Source organism: Leucoraja erinacea, chromosome 1, assembly GCF_028641065.1.
Source record: "Leucoraja erinacea ecotype New England chromosome 1, Leri_hhj_1, whole genome shotgun sequence".
Lineage (NCBI taxonomy): Eukaryota > Metazoa > Chordata > Chondrichthyes > Rajiformes > Rajidae > Leucoraja > Leucoraja erinaceus.
In genome coordinates, this window is record NC_073377.1 from 119,627,689 (window position 1) to 119,654,867 (window position 27,179).

The window sequence follows — 27,179 nt, forward strand, 5'->3', positions numbered from 1 at the left end:
ACATCCTTCCAAACCATTCCTAATCATGCACTGATCTAAATGTATTTTATATGTTGTAATTGTACCACTGCCTCTGTCATCTCATTCCATATACACACACCACCCTCGGTGTGAAAATCAACTGAAAAATAAACTCTTCAAAGCAATTGTTTCAACCGGTGGGGTTTACCTGAACATCATTAGCAGATTTGACCTGCCCAGTCAAGTCAAGGCCACTGAGAATTAGAATGCACCAGGTTAAATAAGCAGAATGGCTGGCTGGTTTGGACACTGGAGAGCGCAAGTACTCTAAAGGGCCTGTCCCAGTTGGGCGACCTAATCCGCAAGTTCTGGCGAGTGTGCCCAAGATTCATATTCGCAGCATGGTCGACACGAGGTCGTAGGAGGTCTTCGTAACTCTCCTTGAAGCTTAAGAGTGGTCTCCACGTACTCTAGGCCTCAGCTAGGTCACACCGTTTTTTTCAATATGTTAAAAAATGCCCTTGAGTAAAAAAAGGTCGCCATGGAAAAAAAATCAATACTTTTTTTACTCGTAGGTTTAGTCGTAGTAGGTCGGCATGTTAGTCATAGGTAATCGAGGATAGTCGAAGGTAGTAATAGATAGTCTTCATCATAGTCGAAGGGAGGTCGAAGGAGATCGAAGGAGGTCGTCTTCACTCTCCACTATTCGGTGTCCAATTTTCTCGAAGTTAGTCGTAGCTATTCATATCTGGTCTTCAACATAGTTGAAGGAGGTCTTCAACATGTCATTTTTTCAAACTCTTCTAAACTCGCTAATTAGGTCACTCAAGTGGGACAGCCCCTTAACTACATTTAAAAATACATTTGGACAAGTATATGGATAGCAAAGGTTTAGAGGGATGTGGGCTAAACAAGGGCACGTGGGACTAGTATAGATGGGGCATCTTAGTCAGCATGGGCAATTTGGGCCAAAGGGCCAGTTTCCATGCTCTATGGCTTTGGCTATGCAGGTGGACAAAATGTTGTGTTCAAAATTCTCACTCTGTGTCTAGGTAAGTGAGCTGTTTAAATGTCTCTTGCCTTAAGGAAAAAAATATAACATGAAGGAAAAAAAACTCCAATGTCTAAAACTGTCAGAATGATTGGATGGCAGATTATGAAAGTTTCACTGTAGTTGTCCACGTGGTCTATGACAACAATCCAGAAACTCAAACCTCGTGGCAGGAGCAGAATGAAAGAAAATGTCTAGTCTACTGCCAGACTATTGTAAAGATTAATATGGTTTACCAGGTTTCTGCAGAGGGTAGAAATGTTACATCCTTATTTTGTCTATCCTAATCCACATCTACAGTCATGTTGGCGATTCTTGACCACTCTTTGGAGTGGGCAGCGAGACATTTAGTGCTAAAGGAAACTATGACTAAACCGAGACATAAAGTGCTGGAGTAACTCAACGGGTCAGACAGCACCTTTGCAGAGCATGGATAGGTGACATTTTGGGTTGAGATCCTTCCTCAGACTGACTGTAGGGCGTTGGGGGAGGGGGAAGAGGAGATGAAAGCTGGAAGAGATGAGGGGAAGGACAAAGCCTGGCAAGTAATAGGTTGAGTACCAACAAACAGCAGATGGTGGTTTATACCAAAGATAGACACAAAGTGCTAGTGTCTGAAGGTGGGTCCCCACCCGAAACATCACCCATCCTTTTACTCCAGAGATGTTGCCTGATCTGCCGAGTTACACTTTGTGTCCATATATATATATAACCATATAACAATTACAGCACGGAAACAGGCCATCTCGACCCTTCTAGTCCGTGCCGAACACGTATTCTCCCCTAGTCCCATATACCTGCGCTCAGACCATAACCCTCCATTCCTTTCCCGTCCATATAACTATCCATTTTTAAATTATAAAAACGAACCTGCCTCCACCACCTTCGCTGGAAGCTCATTCCACACTGCCACCACTCTCTGAGTAAAGAAGTTCCCCCTCATGTTACCCCTAAACTTCTGTCCCTTAATTCTCAAGTCATGTCCCCTTGTTTGAATCTTCCCTACTCTCAGTGGGAAAAGCTTATCCACGTCAACTCTGTCTATCCCTCTTATCATTTTAAAGACCTCTATCAAGTCCCCCCTTAACCTTCTGCTGAAACCCAGGCAACATTCTAGTAAATCTCCTCTGTACTCTCTATTTTGTCTCTCTTGGGTAAAAGGTTTCTTCCAGGTGAGGGGGTTTTAACTGTTCACACCAACCTGGCAGCAGCACATGTACCAAATTTGGCCTCTATGTCACACTCCTATACCAACAACAATATTGCTCTTCCTTCCCTGTCACTAGGTCAGAACCCCAGAACTCTCCACCCTAATTAGCACTGCATAAGCACCTCTTCCTCTGCACAGATTCAAGGTTCACTGGCACCTTCTCAAAAAGTAATTAGGGATAGGCAATAAATGCATTATAAGACTAAAATCATAAAAGCACAAATAAAAAGAGTAACTGAACACTGCCTGCCCATGCACTACTGGTCATTAAAACCTACCTTGTGAAGGAATAGAGCACCGGTTACACTGATAATATCTGTTGGAGAAGTGGATCAGAACCCGCTCCCGTTCCTGAGTCTCTCCCATTAGTGCAAATGCTTTCAAGAAAAATCTGCAACAGAATAAAAAGGCATTAAGCAGAACAATCATCGAGTGCTCCTCAATAAATATTTGATGTCCAATCGTAATAAAGACCACCACAGACTAAACAAATCTAGCTTTTTTTGTCTTTAAATACGAGCAGAATCCTCCCAAGTACGGTAAGTCAAGCATCAAATCTGAGGGGCATTTTGCCCAAGCGGTACAGTGCCGCAGTTGTAGAGTTGCTGCCTTACAGCGCCAAAGACCCTGGTTCGATCCTGACCATGGGTGCTGTCTGTACGGGGTTTGTAAGTTCTCCCTGTGACTGCATGGGTTTTCTCCGGGTGCCCTGGTTTCCTCCCACACTACAAATACATGTTTTTACCAAAGTTTTGTAGGTTAGTTCCCTTTGGTATAAATTGCTCCTAGTGTGTGGGATAGTGCTAATGTACGGGGTGATCTCTGGTCGTCGTGGACTCGGAGGGCTTAAGAGCCTGTTTCCGCATTGCATCTCTAAAGTCTAAAGTCCTTGCCTGCAAAAGCCATCTGACCTTTCAGTATTCAGGTACTGGTCTCACCCACAGTGTCACCTCCAGCATCTCGGCCGGCACAAGCACGTGTGGCAAAGATCACATCCAATTACGAATAAAACTACTTTAATAAGGGTGCTCTTCCTTCAAATTCTCATTGTTACTTTACTCAACAAGGTTACTTTACTAGATAGCACATCACACTACCTCCATAATCAAACCAAGAGTTTTTAGTTTTAGAGATACAGCGTGGAAACAGGCTATTCTGTCCGCTAAATTTACACCGACCAGCGATCACCTGCACACTAGTTCTATCCTACACACTATGGACAATTTACAGAAGCCTGTGCGTCTCCGACACACGGGAGGAACACGATCCGAACACTAGGGGCAATTTACTTATTTTACCGAAGCCAATTAACCTACAAGCCTGCACATCTTTGGAATGTGAGAGGAAACCGGAGGACCCGGAGAAAACCCACGCAGTCACAGGGAGAACATACAAGCTCCACACAGACAGCATCCGAGATCAGGATCGAAACCAGGTCTCTGGTACTGTGCAGATATTACTGATGGCCTGCCCGGGACAGGGCTAGATAACCGAGACACTCCATTAACACTTGTGCAGTTGGGAAGAGTTTTAGGCATTACGGCCAATCTTACATACATTAAGCGAGCACCAGAGAGAGCTCTGGCAGGGCTTTTCTGACCTGCCTGTTTTTAATAAATGTTACACTGCTCCTTGACAAAGGGGGTCAAGTCAACCCATCCCACCTAACTGAAGGTGGAGAAATGGAAGGCAGTATTGCATTCGGAGGGAGGAATGCAGTATTGCATTCACAAGGGGAAGAGCAACAAGCTAAGTATAGAACGAATAAAAAAAAGACCAAAGAGCTGAAAGATATTGAATTAATTCCCACAAAACCAGAAAGAGTGCAGAGAAGATTTACATGGATATTGCATGGGCTTCAGGGCCTGAGTTATGGGCAGAGGTTGGGCAGGCTAGGGCTTTATTCCTTGGAGAGCGGGAGAATGATAGGTTATTTTAAAGAGATGTACAAGATCACAAGGGGAACACAGAGTAAATGCACTGAGTCTTTTACCTAGGATAGGAGAATCAAGAACCAGATCAAAGGTTTGAGGGGAGAAGGTAACTATTTAATAGGAACCAGAGGGGCAACATTTCCACACAAAGGGTGGTGGGTATATGGAAGGAGCTTCCAGAGATGACAGGTACTATAATAGTAAGATTAAACGAGAACTTACCAGTTTGAAGTTTGATCTTTATTTTATGAGGAGTAACGTTGAGGGATTACGTGAAGACCCCGCCAGTACGCATGCGTGTCAATTTCAAAGCAGCGGTGTGAAATCACAGACAACAGTTATTGAACTGAACATAGTAAGATAAGAGAATCATAATACCAGTTGACCGTTATGATAGAGGGCTGGGGGCAGAGGGCACGTAATCCCTCAACGTTACTCCTCATAAAATAAAGATCAAAATTCAAACTGGTAAGTTCTCGTTTAATCTTACTATTTTACTTCGGAGTCACATGAGTGACTCCGTGAAGATTTTAAAGCTCTGTGGTTTCATGCCGTGGAAATGAGTCCAGGCGTCATACACTGCATCAGTAGGCCAATGATGAGTGAACATTAATATTGCATTCAGACATGACATTGATATAGACATGTTGATGCTATTAATGAACAATAGTGCAATAGTAACCTCCCTCAACCAGGAGGAAACATACCTAACATAGAGTTGGCAAATACCCCCAATCTGGCAATGAGTTTGATCTGAATATTTGGACAGATCAATAGTTTGACCATCCTGCAGCCGCTAGGATGTGGTCCATAACCCTGCTGCTGAGGTATAGCGGTCCTGGTGGAGTGAGACTCAAAATGTCAATGTTCACTCCAGTATATGCCAGACCCATTTAATCCTCTGGAGAAGGTTTGTAGTGATTCCTTCTAACGAGGTTTATGTAACTAACAATATAGCTAGTCAGAGTCTATAAGACTCTTAGGGACCTTGACATACTGGTGTAGATGCGTGATTACACGCAACCCAAGGTCCATGGGATATGCAACATCTAGTTTGGTCTTATGTCCCTGTCTACTCTGCTTGACTAATCATGAACAAAACATGTTTATTATAGCCCACAGATATGATCATCCTATCCAGTGCAGCAATGACTGGACCCGTAGCGCTGTACTCAGCACCATGGCATAACCACTAGTAAGTGAGTTTGACCAAGGACAGGGATGTTGCTGGTGCCCATCGGCGAAGTGACGTAGCACGATGTTAACAACCCATATCTCTGCGTCCCTAGACCTGGGAAGTTTTAAGTTGACGATACCCTTCATAATCTAGATGTCAGAGGGTGAGACCGGACAGAGAGGTTTATGTTCACCACAGCCAAATGATGAGGAGGTACTTCAGGTGCAGTAAATGGAAAATTAACTTAATGTTATAATCCCATAAGACTGAATTTCAAGATGTCAGTCATCCGTGCCGAGTTAACGTAAAGAAGCATAAACAATACTTCCCATCTCCTATGAGGAATGCTGCTATTTGGTGCTATCCCTGCAATCTGCAGTGAGCATTCCCAATGCTTTAGGTTTGACAACCCGAGCCGCAGGAACGGTCTCTCAGAGTCTGTAAGTCAATGAATTGATTTATCATGCAGAGGATGGTTTCAACATCACAACTGAACCAGCATCTTTGTGTCCAGGAATAAACATGTAAGGTTTTATGCTCATTCCCCAACATCAGCGGGAACCATGGGTAAATCACCCAGGCAGGCACTATGAAAAACCCAGAAGCGGGAATTTTGCATGACCCGTCCTATGAGGCCAAATGGAGGAAGACATAAAAGACCATTCCTCCCTTGTGTAGCGAGAATGCACCCTTCGCCACTGATATGCCTCGTATTTTTGCAACTGGTGATTGAGCCTGGATGCAAGCATCTCGATCGTTAGTGTTCCATCGATCCACAATGTCATTAAATACCTTGTGATCGCACATTCATTTTGTGTTGTCATTGATTTGCATGATAATACACCAGTGCTAAATGTGGTTAAGTAAAACTATCACCGGATACTTTGATTTGATTGTACCTTAATGATTAACATACTCCACCACCAAAGTGTATCACATAGGACTTGTGCATGCAGATTATGCATATTCACACACCCTTTAATGCACAGAATGCACCTGGTGTCCATTGGCAGTTGGTACCATGACTGAACAATTGATAACTCGTGCTAATCCCATCTGCCTCTGTAACTAGAGATGGTATTAGTAAATTCCCCATCTTTGAGCAATAGCATCAGTTTGTGAATGACTGAAGATTTACGGATGAGAGGTTTAGTGGAGCAACGCTGAATACTGTTCGTCCATCATTGTGACTTTAATAGTTTCAGCTGGGAATAGCAGATGTCTAATCTTTTGTCTCAGAGCCGAATCCCAGACAAATAAATGGATTGATTGTATTCCAATAATCAATAGTTTCAGTTGGTATCAGCTTGATTTAAATTTAACTGGACGGGTTAGAACCCCAATGTATCAAATATAGCTATGAGGCTGATAAGGCTAATTTAGTAAAGTTCAGTATGTTCAATATCATCCAGATTGGCCACAACACTTATTTGTTAGCTCTGTGCAGTCAAAGCACTGATTGTAGTGATTTGGTAAATAATCTGGAAACTGAAGTTAGCCCATTATGCAATGCCACTGAGTGTATCATTGCCTCATCCAGTTAAATTTCAATTATCTCCGAACCCTGTGAGCGGAAATGATCACATGGAAGTTATTCAGAAATGTCTATACTGCACTTGCGGTTTGAGGCTGTTGAAAATGATCAGTCCATATCTCCCATAATTGTGAGCCTGCCTTGAAAGGCTACTCCAGCCATACCTGTTGTGCAGTATAAACTAATCTTATGTTATCCCAAACCAGAGTAAATATTCAAACCAATGTAAATATTACCAACTTGTATCCGTGACAGGAGTCATCATGATGTGGCTCCCTACCTTCACACCGCTGGATGGGGAACTTCCAGGAGTTGCCTCAATCAGCTTCATCCTTCCACATCCGAATGGGAGGACTTATGCAACCCGACCCAGGAGCTGCCTCAACCATGTGTGCATGATTTTACACTTCTGCTCCAGGGAGGTAGAGGAGCTCGAGTACGGGGTTGGCGCATCTTCCAGGAAGGCCGTTCTGGGCTGTGGCCTAAAAAGACCTTTGTCCTGGTTGTACGGCCTTCAAGCTTTCACCAGCTTCACTGTATCGTGGTTTGCTGGTGGGTGCGTAGGGGTGCTGCCGCTGGAGATGTGAGGTCTTGCGTGATGATGTGGCCTTCATGAGCCCAACGGCCCTTGTCGAGCTTCTTAACCTGTTTCATCAGGTTGCTCAAATGGCAGTATCCCCCTGATAGCTGTTCACCGCAGGGACACTGAGCGAAATACAGGTCCCTGGTGCTGGGTATTTGGTAGTTGTTATTCACAGCCTTCTCCTACTGCTGGTTGTGTTGTTCCTGCACCCCGAGCACACTTGTGGTATCTTCAGCCAAACCCCTGTCTTCAGAGTCAGCCCAGAAGTGACTCCTAATGCTCCCCTCTGTCGAGGGAGATACATTATGCAGCCCTCGATAAGGTGCTGCCATGGGCGTCCTAGGACCCCATGGTGACTAGAACTCCATATACCAGAGCATGTCACATTGGAGCATCTGCTCCATCAACCGCTCCATGCGGGATATGCGATCATGGTCACTCCCGCCGGCGGTGAGTCTTCACAGCCCGACTCGTCCGAGTCTTCAGGCCTGTCCGACTTCTGCTTGGCCTTTCAGCCAGTCTGTGGTGTCGATTCCGACTGTGCAGGTGCCAGGTCGGAGACTGCTGATCAATAGCGATCCAGGTGCAGTCTACCGCTGCTGACTGCCCGCAATTCCGCGGTCCTCCTCAGTCAGTCTGGATGCGGTCCATTCCTGTAACATTCTCATAAAATAGCACAAAACGACCTTTGAGTTAGGATTTTACCTGCATGTCCTGTTTTAAACCTTCTGCTGCAGGGGCAACGTTCCTCCTGAGCCTGGTCTCCTGGTCTTAATTGTTGCAGCTGGGGTTCCCTCTGTGGTCCTTGTAGAAAGGATTCCATGTCGGGTATTTCTCCCCCGAGCTTTACCTCCGCAGCCCCTATAGCAGGACTTCTCTGCGATGTTCTTCAGTCAGGGCTCCCCCCTCCCCCCCCTCCCTTGAGCTGGGTATCCCCGCAGTAACTGCAGCCGGGATATCCCCGTGGTCCCTATAACAGGGATAGCCGCGATTTGCAAAGTAGGGGGGGGGGGAGGGGGGGTATCTGTTCTGGGTGCCACCAGCACTAATATGAAGCCGCTGGCTTTACTGCCATCGGCTCGGAAGGCACATCCACCGTCGCCCGCTCCTCGCGTTCCGCGGTCTCCCGAGCGGGTTTTCCACCTACATGAAGTCGCTGGCTCCACCACCAGCGGCTCGAAAGGCGAATCCACCTCCGCTCGCTACCCGCATTCTGCGGTCTCCCGAGCGACTTGGTCAGTGGGCAGGCATCCCCATGACCGGGGTTCCCTGGAAGTTCGTGACTGGGGTTCCCCCTAGTCCTGACTTTGCCCTGGACTTTTAGCAGGACCTCTAGGTGGAGGTTCCTGCAAGAAGATGAAAAATCTGAAAACATTTTTTTTTTTTTTTTTTAAACTTACCTCAGGTTTGTTGCTGGCAGGAGAATCACGTCCATCCTGCCAGTCGTCACGCAATGCGATAGACGATATGACACGCATGCGTACTGGCGGGGTCTTCACTTAGTCACTCACGTGACTCCGAAGTAAAATAACATTCAGAAGACATTTGGACAGGTATGTGGTTTGGAAAAGTTTAGAGAGATACTGACCAAATGAGAGCAGTGGGACTCATGTGGATGGTGTATCTTGGTCGGCAAGGGCAAGTTGTGCTGAAGGGCCTATTTCCATGCGGTATGACTCATACAATTAAGTTGGAGCACCACCTCCCTCCCCTTGTGTCCAATCCAATGAAAACAGATTCCATAAAATGAGTGTGGGGTTCTCACCAAGTGAGATTAGGTGCAGTATTGATGCTCTACCAGTAGCTGTCACCATTGAGTTGCATAAATCGCATCTCATACTTGCAGATCACGGAAAGATTTCTCGCTTTGCCCTGACAAAATGATCTTCTCCTCAAATTAACGGCAACAGAACAAATGCCTCCATTCTTTCTACCCAGAGATGTTGCATGGCCCGCTGAGTTACTTCAGCATTTTGTGTCTTTCTTCGGTTTAAACCTGCATCTGCAGTTCCTTCAAATTCCTCCGAAACCCCCGGTAAACCATAGGAAGAAGTATCATAGATCATCTTTTCATGTACAAATAAAGAGGGAGCTGGTGAGGGGTTTAATGAGGAGAGATGGCAGTAGTGGTGACACCCCTGCACAGGTAGCAGCTTGAGCAAAACACAAAACACACTGGAGGAACATAGTGGAACATACATGGGGGAACATAGAGGAGGATGACTGAACTCTTATTGCCTTCCCTCACAGTGGGAAACGTTGATTCCGCCGTGTGGGAATGTTCATGTTAAATTCTATTGTGTGTTGTGTTCTTTTTATTTGTATGCCTGTATGGCAACCCAAATCTCGCTGTACCAATTGGTACAGTGACAATAAATGTAAACTTGAACTTGAACTCAGCAGGTCAAGCAGCAACTCAGGATGGAATGGATAGGTTAATGTTTTGGATCAGGACCCTTCTTCAGAGAGCAGTCTGAAGAAGAGCCCCAACCTGAAACGTCACCTGTCCATTCCCTCCACAGATGCTGCTTGACCTGTTGAATCCCTCCAGCAATTTGTGTTTTGCTCAAGATTTCAGCACCTGCAGTTCTTCACAGTCTGCACAGGTAATAGAAGCTTGTGCATCCCCCGTAACAACTCCCAGCTTACCTTAGGGACTGGTCCAAGGTCAACCCAGTGAAGTCAAAAAATTTGAGGTATTCTTCTGCTACTAACTTGCTGAAGTCATTACTGCAAAGAAAAACAGAAACATGTATTATACACAAGGGTGAGAACTTGACATTCTTGTGTCTTCCTAATTGAACAAGAATTGAGATTAACTCAAACAAAGTGGTGGAATAACATTGCTGGTAAGGCAGTATGTTTGGAGAACAGGCGCCTTTTCGGGTCGGGATCCTTCAGACAAAATTACTTACACTGCATCAGTCTCTTGGAAAATAATATTTAGAGATTAGCACAAAAACGAGCCCTTTGGCCCACCGTGTCCACACCGACCATCGATCACGTGTTCACATTAGTTCCATGCAATTCCGCTTTCTCATCCAAATTAAGGGTTTTTCAAATAAAAGGCCAATTAACCTACATGGGCACACGTATCTTGGATGTGGGAACAAACTGGAGCACCCGGAGGAAAGGTCACAGAGAGAACGTACAAATTCCACACAGACAGCACCCGAGGTCAGGATCAAAACTGGGTCTCTGTCTCTATGGGGCAGCAACTCTACTGCTGCGCCACCATTCCTCATGTTCTTCCTCACCTTCTCACAGGAAGGCGATAATCTATTTAGAGTGTAGTTCAATGGCTACTCAACCAATCCCATCCTTACCCAGGTGGCACAGTGGCACAGTGGTAGAATTGCTGCCTTACAGCGCCAGAGACCCGGGTTTGATCCTGACTATGGGTGCTGTCTGCATGGAGTTTGCACGCTCTCTCTGTGAATGCACGGGTTTTCTCCGGGTGCTCTGATTTCATCTCATATTCCAAAGACGTGCAGGTTTGTAAGTTAATTGGCTTCTATAAATTGTCCCCAGTGTGAAGGCTAGGACTAGAGTACTGGTTGGCATGGAACGAAGGACCTGTTTTCGCACTGTATCTTTAAACTAAACCTGAAGATCTATTCAAGGATGTGCTCTACTGAAGGACCCCATCCCCTCCTTTGTGCATTTGGATGATTAGCACTTGTTAGTCCCATAAGGGTGCGATCATTCAGCACAGACCTGGCATGAGGCACAAGTCATTCACGGCTATACAGTCCGACCACATACTTCACCCAATGACCTGCACCTTTCACTCCCTGGAGTTGCTCTGCCATTCAGGTGGACCTTGCTTGATATTTAATGTTCAACAACCCCAGCCCCAGCCCCAGCAGCTTTTATTAGGGTGGGGAAAGACTTAGCATGACATTATAGGCCCACCACAGATTTTCCAACAGCCTTGGTTCCAGAGCCTTTTTGGATTATCCGTTTTGCCAGATCAATAGAGGTCACGGCCTCCGAGAGGAGTCCCAACGGCACCAGTACGGTCCAACGAAGCTGCCCAGCAGCCAAGATACCAACCTGCAATGACGGCCTCAGAAGTCAGCTATGTGAACGGATCTGCTGGCCGAAGTTCCAGAGACCCGGCCACTGGTGGCAAAATTGACCCATCGATCGGCATGGATGTCCTGATGAGGTTGAGATCAGGCTGCCTCACCTGGCGTATGCGCCACATTTTTGTTGGGGGGGGGGGGACACTTCCAGGGGGGGATTTCAAGGTTCTCCTGTAATTGTATCCGTATTAACAGAGGTTCTGAACCAGTTGCCGGAAAATCAGTGGTGGAATTGTACTTAGTCATAGATGGAAACAGGTCCTTCATCTCACCAAATCCATCAAGGTCCCTTTTTTTCCCCCATTAATTCTACCCAACCCATAATATTCTCCCCACATTCCCATCAACTCACCCCCTCCATCCCCGAGAATACCACTCATCTCCACACTTACGTAGAATCATAGAAACATTGAAAATAGGTGCAGGAGGAGGCCATTCGGCCCTTCGAGCCAGCACCACCATTCATTGTGATCATGGCTGATCGTCCACAATAAATAACACGTGCCTTCTCCCCAAATCCCTTGACTTCACTAGCCCCTGGAGCTCTATCTAACTCTCTCTTAAATCCATCCAGTGATTTCGCCTCCACTGCCCTCTGTGGCAGGAAATTCCACAAATTCACAACTCTCTGGGTGAAAAAGTTTCTCACCTCAGTCTTAAGTGGCCTCTACTTTACTCTAAGACTGTGGCCCCTGGTTCTGGACTCGCCCAACATTGGGGACATTTTTTCCTGCATCTAGCTTGTCCAGTCCTTCTACAATTTTATATGTTTCTATAAGATTCCCCGTCATCCTTCTAATTGCGGCAATTCATAATGATCTCAAAAGCAGCACATTTCTGGGATATGGGAAATAAAACAAAACTTTGCACTGGAGGTCAGGAATGAAACTGGGTTTCAGGAGCTGTGATGTATCAGCTCTCTAGCTGCAAACTTGGCAGTGACATTAATTAACCTTGGAGATGGTATCTATGGAATCAGAGTAGCAGGGCGAGGGTGGTTAAATGGCATGAACAATGCTTCCCGATGGCCCTGCTTTTACATAGCACAACATGCCAAACTGCTTCTAACCTCTCTACCCCCATTCTCTTCCTTTTTAATGCCATGTTGAAGTCAGCGCCTCCCACGCTGAAAGCTCTGTAACCACAGCTCTGATGTTGAAGCAGCAGGCCCAACACTGCAGCTTCAATGGCGATCCAGCTAAGGCATCGCCCGCTCCGCGATGTATCCAGCGCTGCGCCGCCGCTGCTGAAGCTCTGGTCCGGTCCCCGGCAGGAAAGGCCGCTCCAATCCTGGTGGTAGACCGCTAGGAGGGGGCGAGGACACGACTCGGAGAATAGTCGCGTCCTCGCCAGGAAGTGACTGGGAAACGGTATCCCCCTTACCCTACCCCCCCTCCCCTCCCTCACATAGAAACACTAAAGAAATCTCTAAAACATACTTTTAAAACTGACTAAAAATTAAAAAAGACAGAAAGACAGGCACTGTAGGCAGAGGCTGCCATCAATGCGGCACCCCTAGTGGCCCTGCTGTTTCCAACATAATTATAAAGAGATGGCAGTCATGAATAGGTGCAACTGTATTTCTCATGTAGTGTTATGCAACATCATTATGCAAACCACACTGCTGTCCAAATAAATCTAGCTTATGGGTGTTCAACTGAAAGTCATGAGGTGGATTAAAAATAAATCTGAACCAGTACATTTTCCACTTCCACACTTCAGAACAAAACTGCCTCCTGACTAAGCTTGGATTGGTTTCAATGAAAAAAATGGCACGGATCACAAAGTTAAAAAATGAGAGGTATGAAGAGGGATGTGCATGTGATTATTGGATATGAAGAAGGTTTTTGCCCAATTTTACCAACTTCAGCTCTGTAAAGGGGGATCCACAAGTGGGAGTTAGCCACGGGAGGCCTGCTGGAGGTTGCCTTCAGTGCAGAACATACATAGAATGAAAAGTTTATTCCCTGGAGCACTCAAGCATGAATCAGGCAAAGTGAGTTCAGAAGGTCAACAACATCATGTACAAGATAATGAAGGGAATAGATAGGGTAGATGCAGTCTTTTACCCAGAATAAGAAAATCAAGAACCAGAAATCATAGGCTTAAGGTGAGAGGGAAATAGGAACCTCAAGGAGCAATTTTCTTCTTAAATACCGCAAAGGGTGGTAGGCATATGGAACAAGCTGTCAGAGGAGGTGGATGTGGCACATACCATAAGAATATATAAAAGTAATTTAGACAGACACATGGATAGGAAAGGTTGAGAGACCTGGGCCAAATGCGAGCAGGTGGGACTAGTGTAGATGGTGCATCTTGGTTGGCAGGGGCAAGTTGGGTCAAAGGGCCTATTTCCACGCTGTATGATTCTATAACAGTACAGTGTAACAGGCCCTTCAGCCCCCAATGTCCGTAGCAAACAGAAAGCCATTCAGGATTGATACGGAAAATAATGAATGATGTTGTTCTGTCTCTCAAAAATAAGTTTAGAATTCATGATTACAAGGGGGCATTGTCAGGGAAAGGCAACGTCCACTGTTTCTATATTTCCTCAATTCACAGGAAGCCGCAGAGGAAGAACAATTCCATTCCCAATATAATTTTCCCTTTAACCCATTCTCTCTGCATCTCCATCAAGTCCCAGATTCTAACACTAACATTACACACCAGAGGCAATTTACAGTGGCCAATTGACCAAACCAACTGGCACATCTTTGGGATGTGGGAGGAGAACCAGTAGACTCTGGGGAAACCCATTATCGTCACAGAGAGAATGTGCAAACTCAGCATAGGCATCAGAGGTCACCATTGAAACAAGGTCACTGCAGAGCTGTGAGACAACAACTTCACTCGCTGTGCCATTGAGCCAGCCCACTCAATCCTGGCAAGTAATGTAACTGCAAGAGAGTCATGCTGGATTTCAATAAAAGGAACTATCATCATCGCCACTTCCCTACACTGGTCATGCAAAGGTTTAACTGCAATTTTAGCGAACAACTGAGGAAGAATGCTCAATTAGACACATCAGCTTTTGTTCCCAGTATGGTTATCAACACTTTGGGATTAAGGGGTGGGGGAGATAGAGGGGGGAGGAAATGAGTGGAGATGAATGACAGGCAAGGGAAGTAAGCAGACGAGAAGGAAATAATCCATGTATGCTAAAGAGCAGGACTACAGGCCTTTCCAAGGATTTTATAGCAATTAAAAGCATTATGGTGTAAAACATGAGGCCTTCAGATAACAGGCCAACTAATCTGCTCAAAGTGTTGATTGGTTGATAAATATTAGATAGGCCACCTGATGAACTTTCTTGGTTAGATTTGATCCTGAAGATGGCTGCTCTGGTAACACAATTGCAAGGTGGAGTCCGAGGCACCATTCCAGGCAACATCATGGTGAATGTCATCTGCAGCTGCTCTGGTGCAAGCACATCTTTCCAACATGGTGACCAGCACTGCAAACAACACCCCAGCCAAGGCCTTTATTCTACCGCTGCACCACTGTGCCGCCCTTAGCTGGGAAGAAACTGCTTCCGAATGCTTTCAAACAAGTCTAGTCAATGCAACAAGTTGGCCTTGCAACAAATCAAACTCAGGACAGCAAAAGTTTCCAGCAGATATTAATACACAGACAGGGGGCTCAGACTTACTTTTTACCCAGGTGTCGAGCAACATCCGATCGCTTGAACCCTTCTAGATTGTACAGTCGCTTGGCCAACCTCTTGGCTGCTTCCAGGTCACTCTTATTGCCATTGGTTACCAGGTCCATACCACTTTGGAGCGATGGCTGCTCCATGCTGCACATTTCAAGGGCCCCATCAGTACGCATTTCTTTCAGGCCACAGTCACTGTAATAGAGAGGAGGAGGGGGTTAGCACCAGGGTGAAGGGTTTCAGGAAAGAAAACGCATTTGAACTTCTAGAGCCACCAACATCTTAATAGCACGAAACTAATCCAACACCTGAGAATATCTCGGACCAATTTATTGAATGGAGACAAAAATAATACATTGGAAGCATTCTAAAAAGACAATTCCATTGCGCAAGGGAGAGCAAGAAAACATAATTCACAGGGGGCATCTTTAATCAATTATTTAAAAATGTACAATTGAATGGTTGCCCAAATTGTTCAGATTTATCCTAGATATTAACCATCCTATTCCCCACAGAGGTACCGCTCCTGAATAATTTTGACCGTATCTGATGATATACCCATTTGTTTGCACCCCTATATCCGAGGGAAAAGACAAGTTACCTGTGCAGCTTTTAAATGGGCTTAAGACACAAATTAAATGTCCTTGAATCTTAGCTCAAGATTTAATCATTTAATTATCATTTGTACCGTACAGACTAATGAAATTCTTAGATGCAACAGCAATATAGGCTCATCAATGCAATAATTCAATAAATCAATATACAAGAAACAATAAATTGCCAGCTCTGCTAGGTAACCAGAACATAGTGCAAATTGAAGTACGCAGTGCAACATACAATTCAATTTCCAGCCGTCTCCTCGCCTTCCACAGTGACCACTCCCTCCTTAGTTCACTACTCACCCCTTCCCACACATACCAACTCTCCCCAGGTAGTTTATCCATGCAACCACAGGAGATGCAACACTTGTCCCTCACATCCATCCAGGAACCCAGCAGTCCTTCCTGGGGAGAAAGAGGTTCACGTGCACCTCCTTTAACATTGCCTATTGTATTTGGTGGTTCTGACGTGGCCTCCTTCATATCAGCAAGACCAGGTGTGGACTCGGCGACCATTTCAAAGGTATCAAAGGTATTTTATTGGTCACATTCACATACACCTAGGTGTAGTGAAGTGAAATGCTTTTTGCAATTTTGCAGCACATAAAGAAGGAATACAGACATAACATTAATAAGAGTTTTAAATATAAAGAACATCCCCCCACAATGGTTCCCATTATGAGGGAAGGCACAAAGTCCAGTCTCCAACCCCAGTTCACCCATGGTCGGGCCCATTGAGGCCTCCCCAGTTGCCTCTTCGGAGGCCCGATGTTCCAGGCCGTTCTCGCCGGGTGATGTTGCTCCGGCGTCGGGAGAGTCCTCTCAGCGGCTTGGGAACCCTGGAGTGGCCGCTTCCGTACTGGAGGCCACGGCTTCCAAAGCCAACAAGGCCGTGCCGGTTGGAGCTCCACAACTGGCGATCTCATCTAGCTCCCGGTGTAAAGTCAGCGCCGCCGCCCGCAGCTGATCGCTCCACAGTCCCGCAGCTCCGCGATGTTTTCCTCAGCGATCTTCAGCTCACCGGAGCTCCAGCGCGGCGACCCGGCCAAGGCATCGCCCACTCCGCGATAGCGCTCCAGCGCTGTGCCGACACCGAAGCTGAGGTTCTGGGCGGTCCCCGGCAGGAAACGCCGCTCCAGGCCCGCTGGTAGGCCGCGAGGACGGGTCGAAGCTGCAGCCCGGAGAAAAGCTGCCTCTCCGACCAGGTAGGGACCCTGAAAGATAGTTTCCCCCCCCACCCCCCACATAAAAAAGTCTAGACCTCCAAACAAAACACTTAACTAACTAAAATAAAAATAAAAAGATGAAAAGACAGACAGCTGCTGGCTGGGCAGCCGTGCACAGGACAGCGCCTCCCATTTCGCCAAGTTCTTGCACTCAGTCTGCCAAGGCTTGCTGGATCTCCCAGTTGCTAACCATTTTAATCCCCCCTTCCCATATTGACCTCCCACTCCTGGGCTAGAGAGCACTGGAGGAACAGCACCTCGTATTCCACTTGAGAAGCTTACAACCTAATGGTATGAACATTGGTATATACAATTTTAAGTAACTAACATAAACAATTCTACATTACTTCTCCTCTCTCTTCCCTTCCCTGTATCCCACCTGGACTCACACCCATGTTGCCCCATCCCGCACCCGTTCCACCTACATTCCTTCTTCTAACTTCACAATTCGCACCCTTCTATTTTTAAATCTCATATTTGTCTTTTCATCTCTGGCCTTTGTTTAACCATGAACCCATGAAAAAAAACCCTTTGCATGTACCCACCTATCACTCACCGGACTTTGTCCTTCGCTGCCTCTGTGCCAGCTTCTCCCCCACCACAATCAGTCTGAGGAAGGGTCCTGACCCAAAACATCGCCTATCCATCTTCTCCATAGATGCTGCCTGACCCGCTGAGTTACTCGAGCATGGTGTCTTTTTGTTTTGTAAAATCACATCTGCAGTTCCTTGCATCTCTATTAAAAGTCCATAACAGCTTGACGCTGAGGTAGGGTTGTGCAGTCATATAACAGCTGAATGGTTGATGGGAAGAAGTTGTTCGTGAACCTGGAGGTCAGAGTTCTCAGGCTTCTGCACCTTTTTCCCTCCCCGATGGTAGCTGCGAGATGAGTCGTTGATGATATTGCCCGCCTTTTCAAGGCTGTGCTTCCTCCAAATCCTTTCAATGGGGGCGAGAAGAAAACCCAGAAGAGTAGGTGACGCCCACCACTTTCTGCAGCCTTCTTCGTTCTAGGACACTCTCGTCACTGAAGCAGACCGTGATGCAACCAGTCGGTATATACTCCAGCGTACACCTGCAGAGGTGCAACAGTGTATTCAGCAACATGCTGAATCTCCTCAACCTTCCGAGGGAGACGAGGCATTGCTGAGCTTTGATTGCGATTTCCATCAATGTGTTTAGCACAGGACAGATCTTCAAACATGTGCATGCCCAGGAATGTGAAGCTCTTGACTCTTTTCATCAGCGTTTTTCATCTGCCAATGAAGACAGGTTTATGGACCATCTGCTTACTCTTCCTGAAAATCAACTATTAGCTCCTTGGTCTTGCCAAGGTTCAGAGGTAGATTGTTCTTCGAGCACCAATTAGCTTGTCATCTGACTCAACATTATTTATTATTCTGCCAACAACAGAGTATTATCTGCAAATGTAATGTTGGAGCGATGTCTGGTGACACTGTCATGGATATACAGAGAGTAGAGCTGGGGACTGAACACACAGCTATGAGTACCCCTGTGCTGCTAGTTATTGAGGAAGTGTTGTTGCCAATTCACACTGATTGAGGTCTGCAGATGGGGAAATAGAGGATCCGGCTGCATAGGGACAAGCAGAGAGAGATCTATTTCCCAGAATGTGACAACAAGTTTAGATGGGATGATGGCATTGAACGCTGAGCTGCAGTTGGCAAACAACAGCCTGACATACATAGAAGTTTAGATACTCTTTTATATTCCCGAGCTCCAACAAGAAATTGCAGAGAATTGTGCAGACATTCACACAAGCCAACCTCCCTTCCATTGACTCCATTTATACCTCACTCTGCCTCGGAAAGGTCACCAGCATAATCAAGGACGCGTCTAACCCTGGTCACTCCCTCCTCTCCCCTTTCCCATCAGGCAAGAGGTACAGAAGTGTGAAAACGCACACCACCAGATTCAAAGACAGTTTCTTCCCAGATGTTATCGGGCAACTGAACCATCCTACCAACTAGAGAGCAGTCCTGAGTACTATCTACCTCATTGAAAACCCCCAAACTATCTTTAATCGGACTTTACCTTGCACTAAATGTTATTCCCTTTATCATGTATCTGTACACTACGGACGGCTCGATTGAAATCAATGTTTACTCTTTCTGCTGACTGGTGAGCATGCAACAAAAAACTTATCATCACAGTACCTCGGTACATCTGACAATAAACAAAACTAAACCGCTCTGCATTTGATCCAATCCTGATGGCTTGGTCAAAATAACCCTCACTTGCTATTGTCTATGACTTTACCATGGAATGGAACTAAAGAGGTTAAAGCAACCATGTTGCCAGGCAGTGCAATGCTGAAAAATGCTGATCACTTACACCAGTGTCCACTAGTAACCTCCAATGCAGGCCTTTGGTTATTGGATAACCCCTAATCAAAAACATCTTACGAAAACCGGGTCTAATTTTATTCCTTGGAGTAATAAAATCAGACCCAGAACCTGGTCATGCAGAGACCAGAGATTCCAAGGATTAGTCTAGATTTCCAAACACATTTACTATGGAATTTGACACGTTGGCAGCAATTTTTTACATAACATTCTGCCAAGAATACTCACCCTCTTAAATATTTGGTGCAATCAAACTGCAGCTTCTGATGTGAAACTAGATTATATTATATCACCTTGCTTATAGAAAACCATTCAGCCTGGTTGCTCTGGTTTCCTCCCACACTCCAACGACATGCAGATTTGTAGGCTAATTGGCTTCATAAAAGTGGTAAATTGTAGTGTGCCGGATGGTATTAATGTATGGGGATCACTGGTCAGCGCGGACTTGTTAGGCCAATGGGGCCCATTTCCACGATGTATCTCTAAACTATACAGCATAGAACGCACCTTGGCATAGGAGATACAAAGTTGTGGAGACAGGTTTGACTTAACGGCCTCAAGGCTCAAAGACAAGGTCCCATCTTGCTGTATATTACATCCAATCTGCACAAGTTCAAAAAATGCCTCAAAACTCATTGGCCGGCGGTTCATTCTACAGCAAGACAATGATCCCAAACATGCTGTTAAACAATACTGCCTTTTATATGCTGAAGAGAAAACTGAAGGGGACTTGCCCCCCAAAATAGGCATAAGCTAAAAATACACACACACACACACACACACACACACCTGTAATTTCTACATGGTGAAACCAAAATGTATAAAAATGGCCTTTATTAAAATCTGACATTGTGCACTTTCACCACGTGATTTTTTCTATTACAAATCTCAAATTGTGGAGTACAGGGACAAAGAAATAAATGACGAGTCGGTCCCAAACATTATGGAGGGCACTTTATATCAAATACCATCCTGAAAATGTAACAGTCAAGGAGATCGAATTTGGTTTGAATTCATCAAACAATTATTATGCCCAAAAGTCCAATTAGCTCATGGACTGCCTATCTTGTTCCATAGTCTTCCATCACCAATACCAAGATTCAAATTGTTTTTTCCTGTAGCAGTTTGGTTGCAGAAAATAAATTGAGCAATTTCTTCAAAAAAATCCAGATACACAAACAAAAGAGAGCCTCGAGAATGACAATAATCATTGGTCCATAGTACACCAAACATATCTGCAGCAAGTGCACATAAATTCCCACTCACTCACAGCACTCCATCTCAGTAAAATTTATCTTCCATACTAGCCACAACCTCACGTTTCACACTTCTGTACTTGTTTCCCGTTTAAAAGAGGCTACACAAGGGCAGTGGGGTTAAATCTCACACAACGCTGAAAAAGGTACTGGACACTCTCATGCAATTGAAGAGCTATTTTGCTCCTCCTGTTGTGTGACCTATTGCATTGTTGGTAGCTGGTGATGTCACAGCAGATCATTCTTTACTGCTGAACAAATAATGCAACTCTTTGTCACTAAGCAAATGCTTCCACCTTAGTTCTATTTGCCCCTCGTTTGCAAAGACCACTCACTCACCAAGAGCATAATCTCTCTTCCCTCCCTCCTTGCCCAAATTCAACCGGTGCAGTTACAAGATTACCTGTCCATTATTCCCTTGGATGAGCTCCAATCTTCCATCTCACACTCTGTTGCCCAGTTCCTGATCAACAATACATTCATCACACTGATTGTGCTCACCCAGACTAACACCTCAAGGTTATAGATTTCATTACTTTTGTTCAACGCCTTTCATCTCTTCCAATCTCTGGGACCTCTTGTCTCCACTTACTTTGTACCACAGTTGGTTCCCATAGCTTCATCCAGAGGCCCTACCCATTCATAAATCATTTTCTCAGTCATACAAGCTTGCTTTCTTTCTTAAGTCCAATATACCAAAAAAGGACACAAAGTACTGTAGTTAGTACATTCTCCCCAAGGAGTTTCTGCATTCTCCCCGTGACCACGGGGGTGGTGCTCTGGTTTCCTCCCACACTCCAAAGGGATACAGGTCTGTAGGCTAATTGGTTTCGATAAAGATTGTAAATTGCCCAGAGTGTGTAGGATAATGTTAGTGTACGGGGATCGCTGGTCTGTGTGGACTCGGCTCTAAACTAAACTCAGCAGATCAGGGAGCATCTCTGGAGAAGATGGATAGGTGACGTTTCGGGTCAAGACACTTCTTCAGACTGATGAAGAGTCTCGACCTGAAATGTCACCTGTCTGTTCTTCGTTGATGCTGCCTGACCTGCAGTTACTCCAGCACTTTGATGTTCTTTTGCATATTAACCAGCATGTTGTCAATAATTGCACTAGCCAACAAATATGTCCACCTCCATACATAATATTTTCTACCCCCAATGTTTTGCACAAGGAATTGTTTCTGTGGTTTCAGCTGGGCACCAATTCTAACTAACACAAGCAACTGATGAAGAAACTTGTGAGTCAAACTAAGGACTGGCAGATGGAAGCGTTTCCTTCACACGGAATAATAGCAAGTGTGTTGAGTAGACTTGGAGAGAGATGTTAATGAAGAAACTACAAGGTTGAGCAGTGATGGTAGAGGAAGTGTGAAGAACAAAGGTATGAATATTAGGTTTATTATCGACACATGTGCAGAGGTACAGTGAAGAGCTTTGTTGTACATGCTATCCATTCAGATCAGATAATACTTACATAAATATAATGAAGCCAAACTCAAGTACAATTGGTAGAGCAAAAGGGAAGATAGAGAGGGCAGAATATAGTTTTCAGCATTGCAGCACATCAGTCCCAGAGACTAAAGTCTAATGTCTGCAAGTGAATCGAACATATCCAGCTTATGGAAGGACCGTTCAAAAGGCTGTTAGAGGGGAAGAAGCTGTTTAAGTTTGTTGGTGCATGCTTTCAAGCTTCTGTATATTTATTTATGCAAAAAAAGATAGGCAAAATGTTCTTCCTTGCAAGAATCACAATCATTGGCAGCACAGTGGTGCAGTGGTAGAGTTGATGCCTTACAGTGCCAGAGACCTTGGATTGATCTTGACTATGGGTGCTTGCCTGTATGGAGTGACCACATGGGTTTTCTCCAAGATTTCCTCACACATTTCAAAGATGTGCAAGTTTGCAGATTAATTAGCTTCTGTAAATTGCCCCTAATGTTTTGGATAGAACTAGTGTATGGGGATAGACACAAAGTGCTGGAGTAACTCAGCGGGTCAGGCAGCATCTCTTGAGAAAAAGGAAGGGAGATGGTTCAGGTCAGGACCCTTCTTCAGACTCCTGATTGCTGGGTGGCGCAGACTCTGTGAGCTGCAGGACCCATATCCTCGCTGTATCCCAAAAACTATCATATAATATAATAACTTATCATATAATTATCCAGTAAATTAAGGAAAAGTGGTTAGCACTAAAAATGATTACAAGGTCAAGTCTTTAGTTTGCTTCTAAACTGCAGTCATTTCATATACAGCATGACCAGATATAACTCCAGATAGAACTATTTATAGTGAAGTTACGGGAGAGATAAATAGTGACAAGAACATACAAGTTTCCAGCACACCTGGTGCAAATGTAACTTTGAATTCAACAAGGAGGGGAAGATGCCACAGTTTAACGTCTCAACTGAAAGATAACACTTCCAACTGTACAGAATTCCCTCGGCACTGCAGAAGTGTCAGCTTCCACTTTCATCAGGATACTCGGAGTAGTTTTTGGACCCCCAACATTCTGACTCAGAAAATACACAGCCTGTTTCCCAATGAACCACAGGTGCATGCAAGACGTCAATAGCAAACACCACAAAACTTTTGTACAGCATTCCTATCCCATTTTAAAACCAAACGTTGTTCCTCATAAAGCTATAAAGACAGATATATAAATATAAATCAACAAAGGGCTTGTTCCTCATTCTTTAACTTGATGCTGCATAATATATTAACGGGTAAGGATTCAGTTTACATTTAGTTTAAAGAATTGTGGCACAAATTACACAATATACAAATTGGAGTTTCTGATCTTTTACAATCATTTATAACCACACCTACCCACAAAACCAGCCTCACCCCCCGAGTGAAAGGACAATGATAAAGTTCCCCCTTGTGACTATTAAAGATAACACAGTAAATTAGGATGCCTTTTTCCATGACTGTAAAACTAAAATGTTTCTGCAACTTTGGTCATTTTTAGCAATTTAAAAATCAAATGATAGGCTAATTGCATCTAAAAGTCCCAATTTTGCAGGATTCATAAAAATACACCAAATTACTACCAATTATTTCAGTGCAACAGGAACGATTCTTTGCTAGAAGAAATTGGTTTCCATAATTTGTCTGACCCCGCAGGCAGAGGCACAGAATCTTTTACGTCTGTGTATTTACAAATGAGCTCGGGAAGAAATCCAAGCCCGAGCATCACCAGGAAATCCATGTAAATCCACAAGCACTTAGGGCTACTGTTGGCACTAAAATGAAGAAACTCTCTCTCATGGTTTAAGCTGGGTCTTGAGTGCCAGAATAAGACAGAATTAGATTGATCGGCAAATCATTTGGTTCTGCATTGCAAATGAATGTGATAAACTTGGATATACACAAAAAGCTGGAGTAACTCAGCAGGTCAGACAACATCTCTGGAATTAGGTGACGTTTCAGGTCAAGGCCCTCCTTCGGACACGAAACGTCACCTACTTTGTGTCTATTTTCGATTTAAACCAGCATGATCTTCCTACGCATGATAAATTTGGAAACATTTAAGTTACTGGTTCTGTGTTTTGAGCAAAAGGACATTGATGAGGTAAGCAGCTACGAATTACATGGACTAATTTTAAAGCAGGTAGGAAAATAGATATATGTGACGGTGAAAGCAACACAGTTCTGTGCTGTAACTGAGATACGTTGAAGCTTAAAATTCAGGCCGTCTTGCTACAACTATACAGAGCCTTTGGTGAAATGATACCTGAAGTTCTGTAACACATTTTTAATCTCTCGATTTACTCGAAGAGGGATATATCTGGGATGCAGTTTACTTTAGTTTAGAGATACTGCACAGAAACAGGCCCTTCAGCCCACCATGTCCGTGCCGATCAGTGATCAGCTCATACACTAGCATCATCCTGCACTCTAGGGACAATTTACAATTTTACTGAAGCCAATTAACCTACAAATATGTACGTCTTGAGTGTGGGAAGAAACCGAAGCACCCGGTGAAAAACCCAGGAAGATTCAGATTCAATTTTCAGGTCACAGGAAGAACGTGTAAACTCCCACACCCTTGCTTAGTCTAAGTGTTTCCAACCCTACCAACTGGGACACTAGAGTCAGATCGGGCACTGCAGAGTAAATAAGTATAGAAGTTGGGATGTAATGTTAAAATTGTACAAGGCATTGGTGAGGCCAATTCTGGAATATGGTGTACAATTCTAGTCACCAAATTATAGGAAAAATGTCAACAAAATAGAGATAGTACAGAGGAGATTTACTAGAATGTTGCCTGGGTTTCAGCACCTAAGTTACAGAGAAAGGTTGAACAAGATAGGTCTTTATTCTTTGGCACGCAGAAGGTTAAGGGGGGGACTTGATAGAGGTCTTTAAAATTATGAGAGGAATAGATAGAGTTGACATGGATAAGCTTTTTCCATTGAGAGTAGGGAAGATTCAAACAAGAGGACATGATTTGAGAATTAAGGGACAAAAGTTTAGGGGCAACATGAGGGGGAACTTCTTCACTCAGAGAGTGGTAACTGTGTGGAATGAGCTTCCAGTGGAAGTGGTGAAGGCAGGTTTGTTTTTATCATTTAAAAATGAATTGGACAGGTATATGGAAGGGAAAGGAATGGAGGGTTATGGTCTGAGTGCAGGTAGATGGGACAAGGTGAGAGTAAGTGTTCGGACTAGAAGAGCCGAGATGGCCTGTTTCAGTGCTGTAATTGTTATATGGTTAATGTTGCTGGATCACTCAGTCCCAGCTCAACAATCCCAATGAACAAAGAACCAACACCGCATCACATCCCTGGCCATGCTCTCCTCCGGCCCTGCTCTATGCACTCAAATCTTGCATGCAACGCCATCACAAGTAGTGATAGTTTAGATTAGACGCAATTGCCAAACTCAACAGACACGCAACTAGCTTGCGGGGAAACATAGAAACATAGAAAATAGGTGCAGGAGGAGGCTATTCAGCCCCTTGAGCCAGCACCACCATTCATTGCGATCATGGCTGATCGTCCCCAATCAATAACCCGTACCTGCCTTCTCCCCATATCCCTCGATTCCACTAGCCCCCAGAGCTCCATCTAACTCTCTCTTAAATCCATCCAGTGATTTGGCCTCCACTGCCCTCTGTGGCAGGGAATTCCACAAATTCACAACTCTCTGGGTGAAAAAGTTTTTCCTCACCTCAGTCTTAAATGGCCTCCCCTTTATGCTAAGACTGTGGCCCCTGGTTCTGGACTCGCTCAACACTGGGAACATTTTTCCTGCATCTAGCTTGTCGAGTCCTTTTATAAGTTTTTATAGGAAGTTTACGAAGCAACTGATTAAAAGGTTAGAGTTCTAAATACTAAAACAAAAACTACACAGCCTGTATTTTATTCACAGTAGCATTAGCTCACCTGGTAGACGATTCAGTACCGAAATCACTGAAGTTTGCATACTTTTATTCATCACAGGATCAGGTGTCAGATTAATACGGCTGACTGGTTTCCTCGGGCACTTCAGATGATAGTTGAGAGTTAATTGGAGTGGCATAGAAAAGGTTTGCATACAGAACAGACTATACTATGTTGATAGCTTTCCTTCCTTGTGGTCTACAGCAAACTTTGAATTTGCTGATTACTTATGTAAACCACCTTCTCTTACAGATTTTTTTTTTTAAACAAATAAAATTCTCATAGTCATGACAGGATTTGATTCTGTTTTCTCCAGGTTGAACCAGCGAAGTAACGACAATGCATTAAAAGACTGCGACCTTCAGCTGCTGGGCAAACGTCATGCATGCATCATTATGCACAGAAAGAGTCACACCATCCCAACGACGTATCCTGGTTCTAAGCTGTGAGTATCTTTTATTTCCCAAACAAGCTGTCCTCACCCCTATTCTGCACGAGAACGCTTATTAAGAGAAGCATCACTTCCTCGTTGAACCTAAAGGAAGAGAGGAAGGTAATTTGAGGTGATTCAAACCAAGGCTTTAAAGTTGAAGTGAATGTTCCTCAATTCATATCACTTGCAGAACAGTGGCTTCACTGAGGCTAAAAAAGCTCCAAGTGATCTGACTTCCTATTCATGATCACTTCTCTCTCCTTCTTTAACAAGTTCCCAAAACCTGAGTAATGTTTAACCTTACATACCTGCATCTTAAATTTTGTTGGATTCCGCTGAAGGGGAGACTGGGAATATTTTACAATGCAGTGAACGATGCTAGTTTCTCAGTCATTCCAGTTCTGTGACAATTGAGATAACATGACTGCAACATGCCAGATCTTACACAAACAGGGCTTGGGTGGAGGAGGGAGGGAGGGAGAGAGCAGGGAAACAGGCAATGGTAAATGGGATAGGGGAGGGAAGGGTGAATGTTGAAGCATGGGAATAGGGAGGACTGAGGGAATTATATTGAGTTCACCAAGGCAAAGCAAAGCTGGCAGTCCATGCTAATGGTCGAGCTATTCGGGGAATGAAACAGCTGAAACAACAGTGCAACAAAGACAGACCAAAGGAACAACTTTTAGGCCTGGCTTGCAGGCTGCAATTCCCAATTTTACACGGAGT

At 44.6% G+C, this 27,179-nt stretch overlaps 1 protein-coding gene across 1 annotated transcript in view; it reads right to left on the minus strand.

Annotated features, from left to right (window-relative positions):
* Window positions 1-27,179, minus strand: part of psd3l (pleckstrin and Sec7 domain containing 3, like) — a 405,977-nt gene that overhangs the window by 101,137 nt on the left and 277,661 nt on the right. Inside the window, exons 6-8 of the mRNA XM_055642234.1 lie at window positions 15,188-15,385; window positions 10,100-10,180; window positions 2,501-2,613 (exon numbers count right to left, since the gene is read on the minus strand). Of these exons, the coding sequence (XP_055498209.1) occupies window positions 2,501-2,613; window positions 10,100-10,180; window positions 15,188-15,385 (392 nt within the window). The remainder of the gene's footprint in view (window positions 1-2,500; window positions 2,614-10,099; window positions 10,181-15,187; window positions 15,386-27,179) is intronic.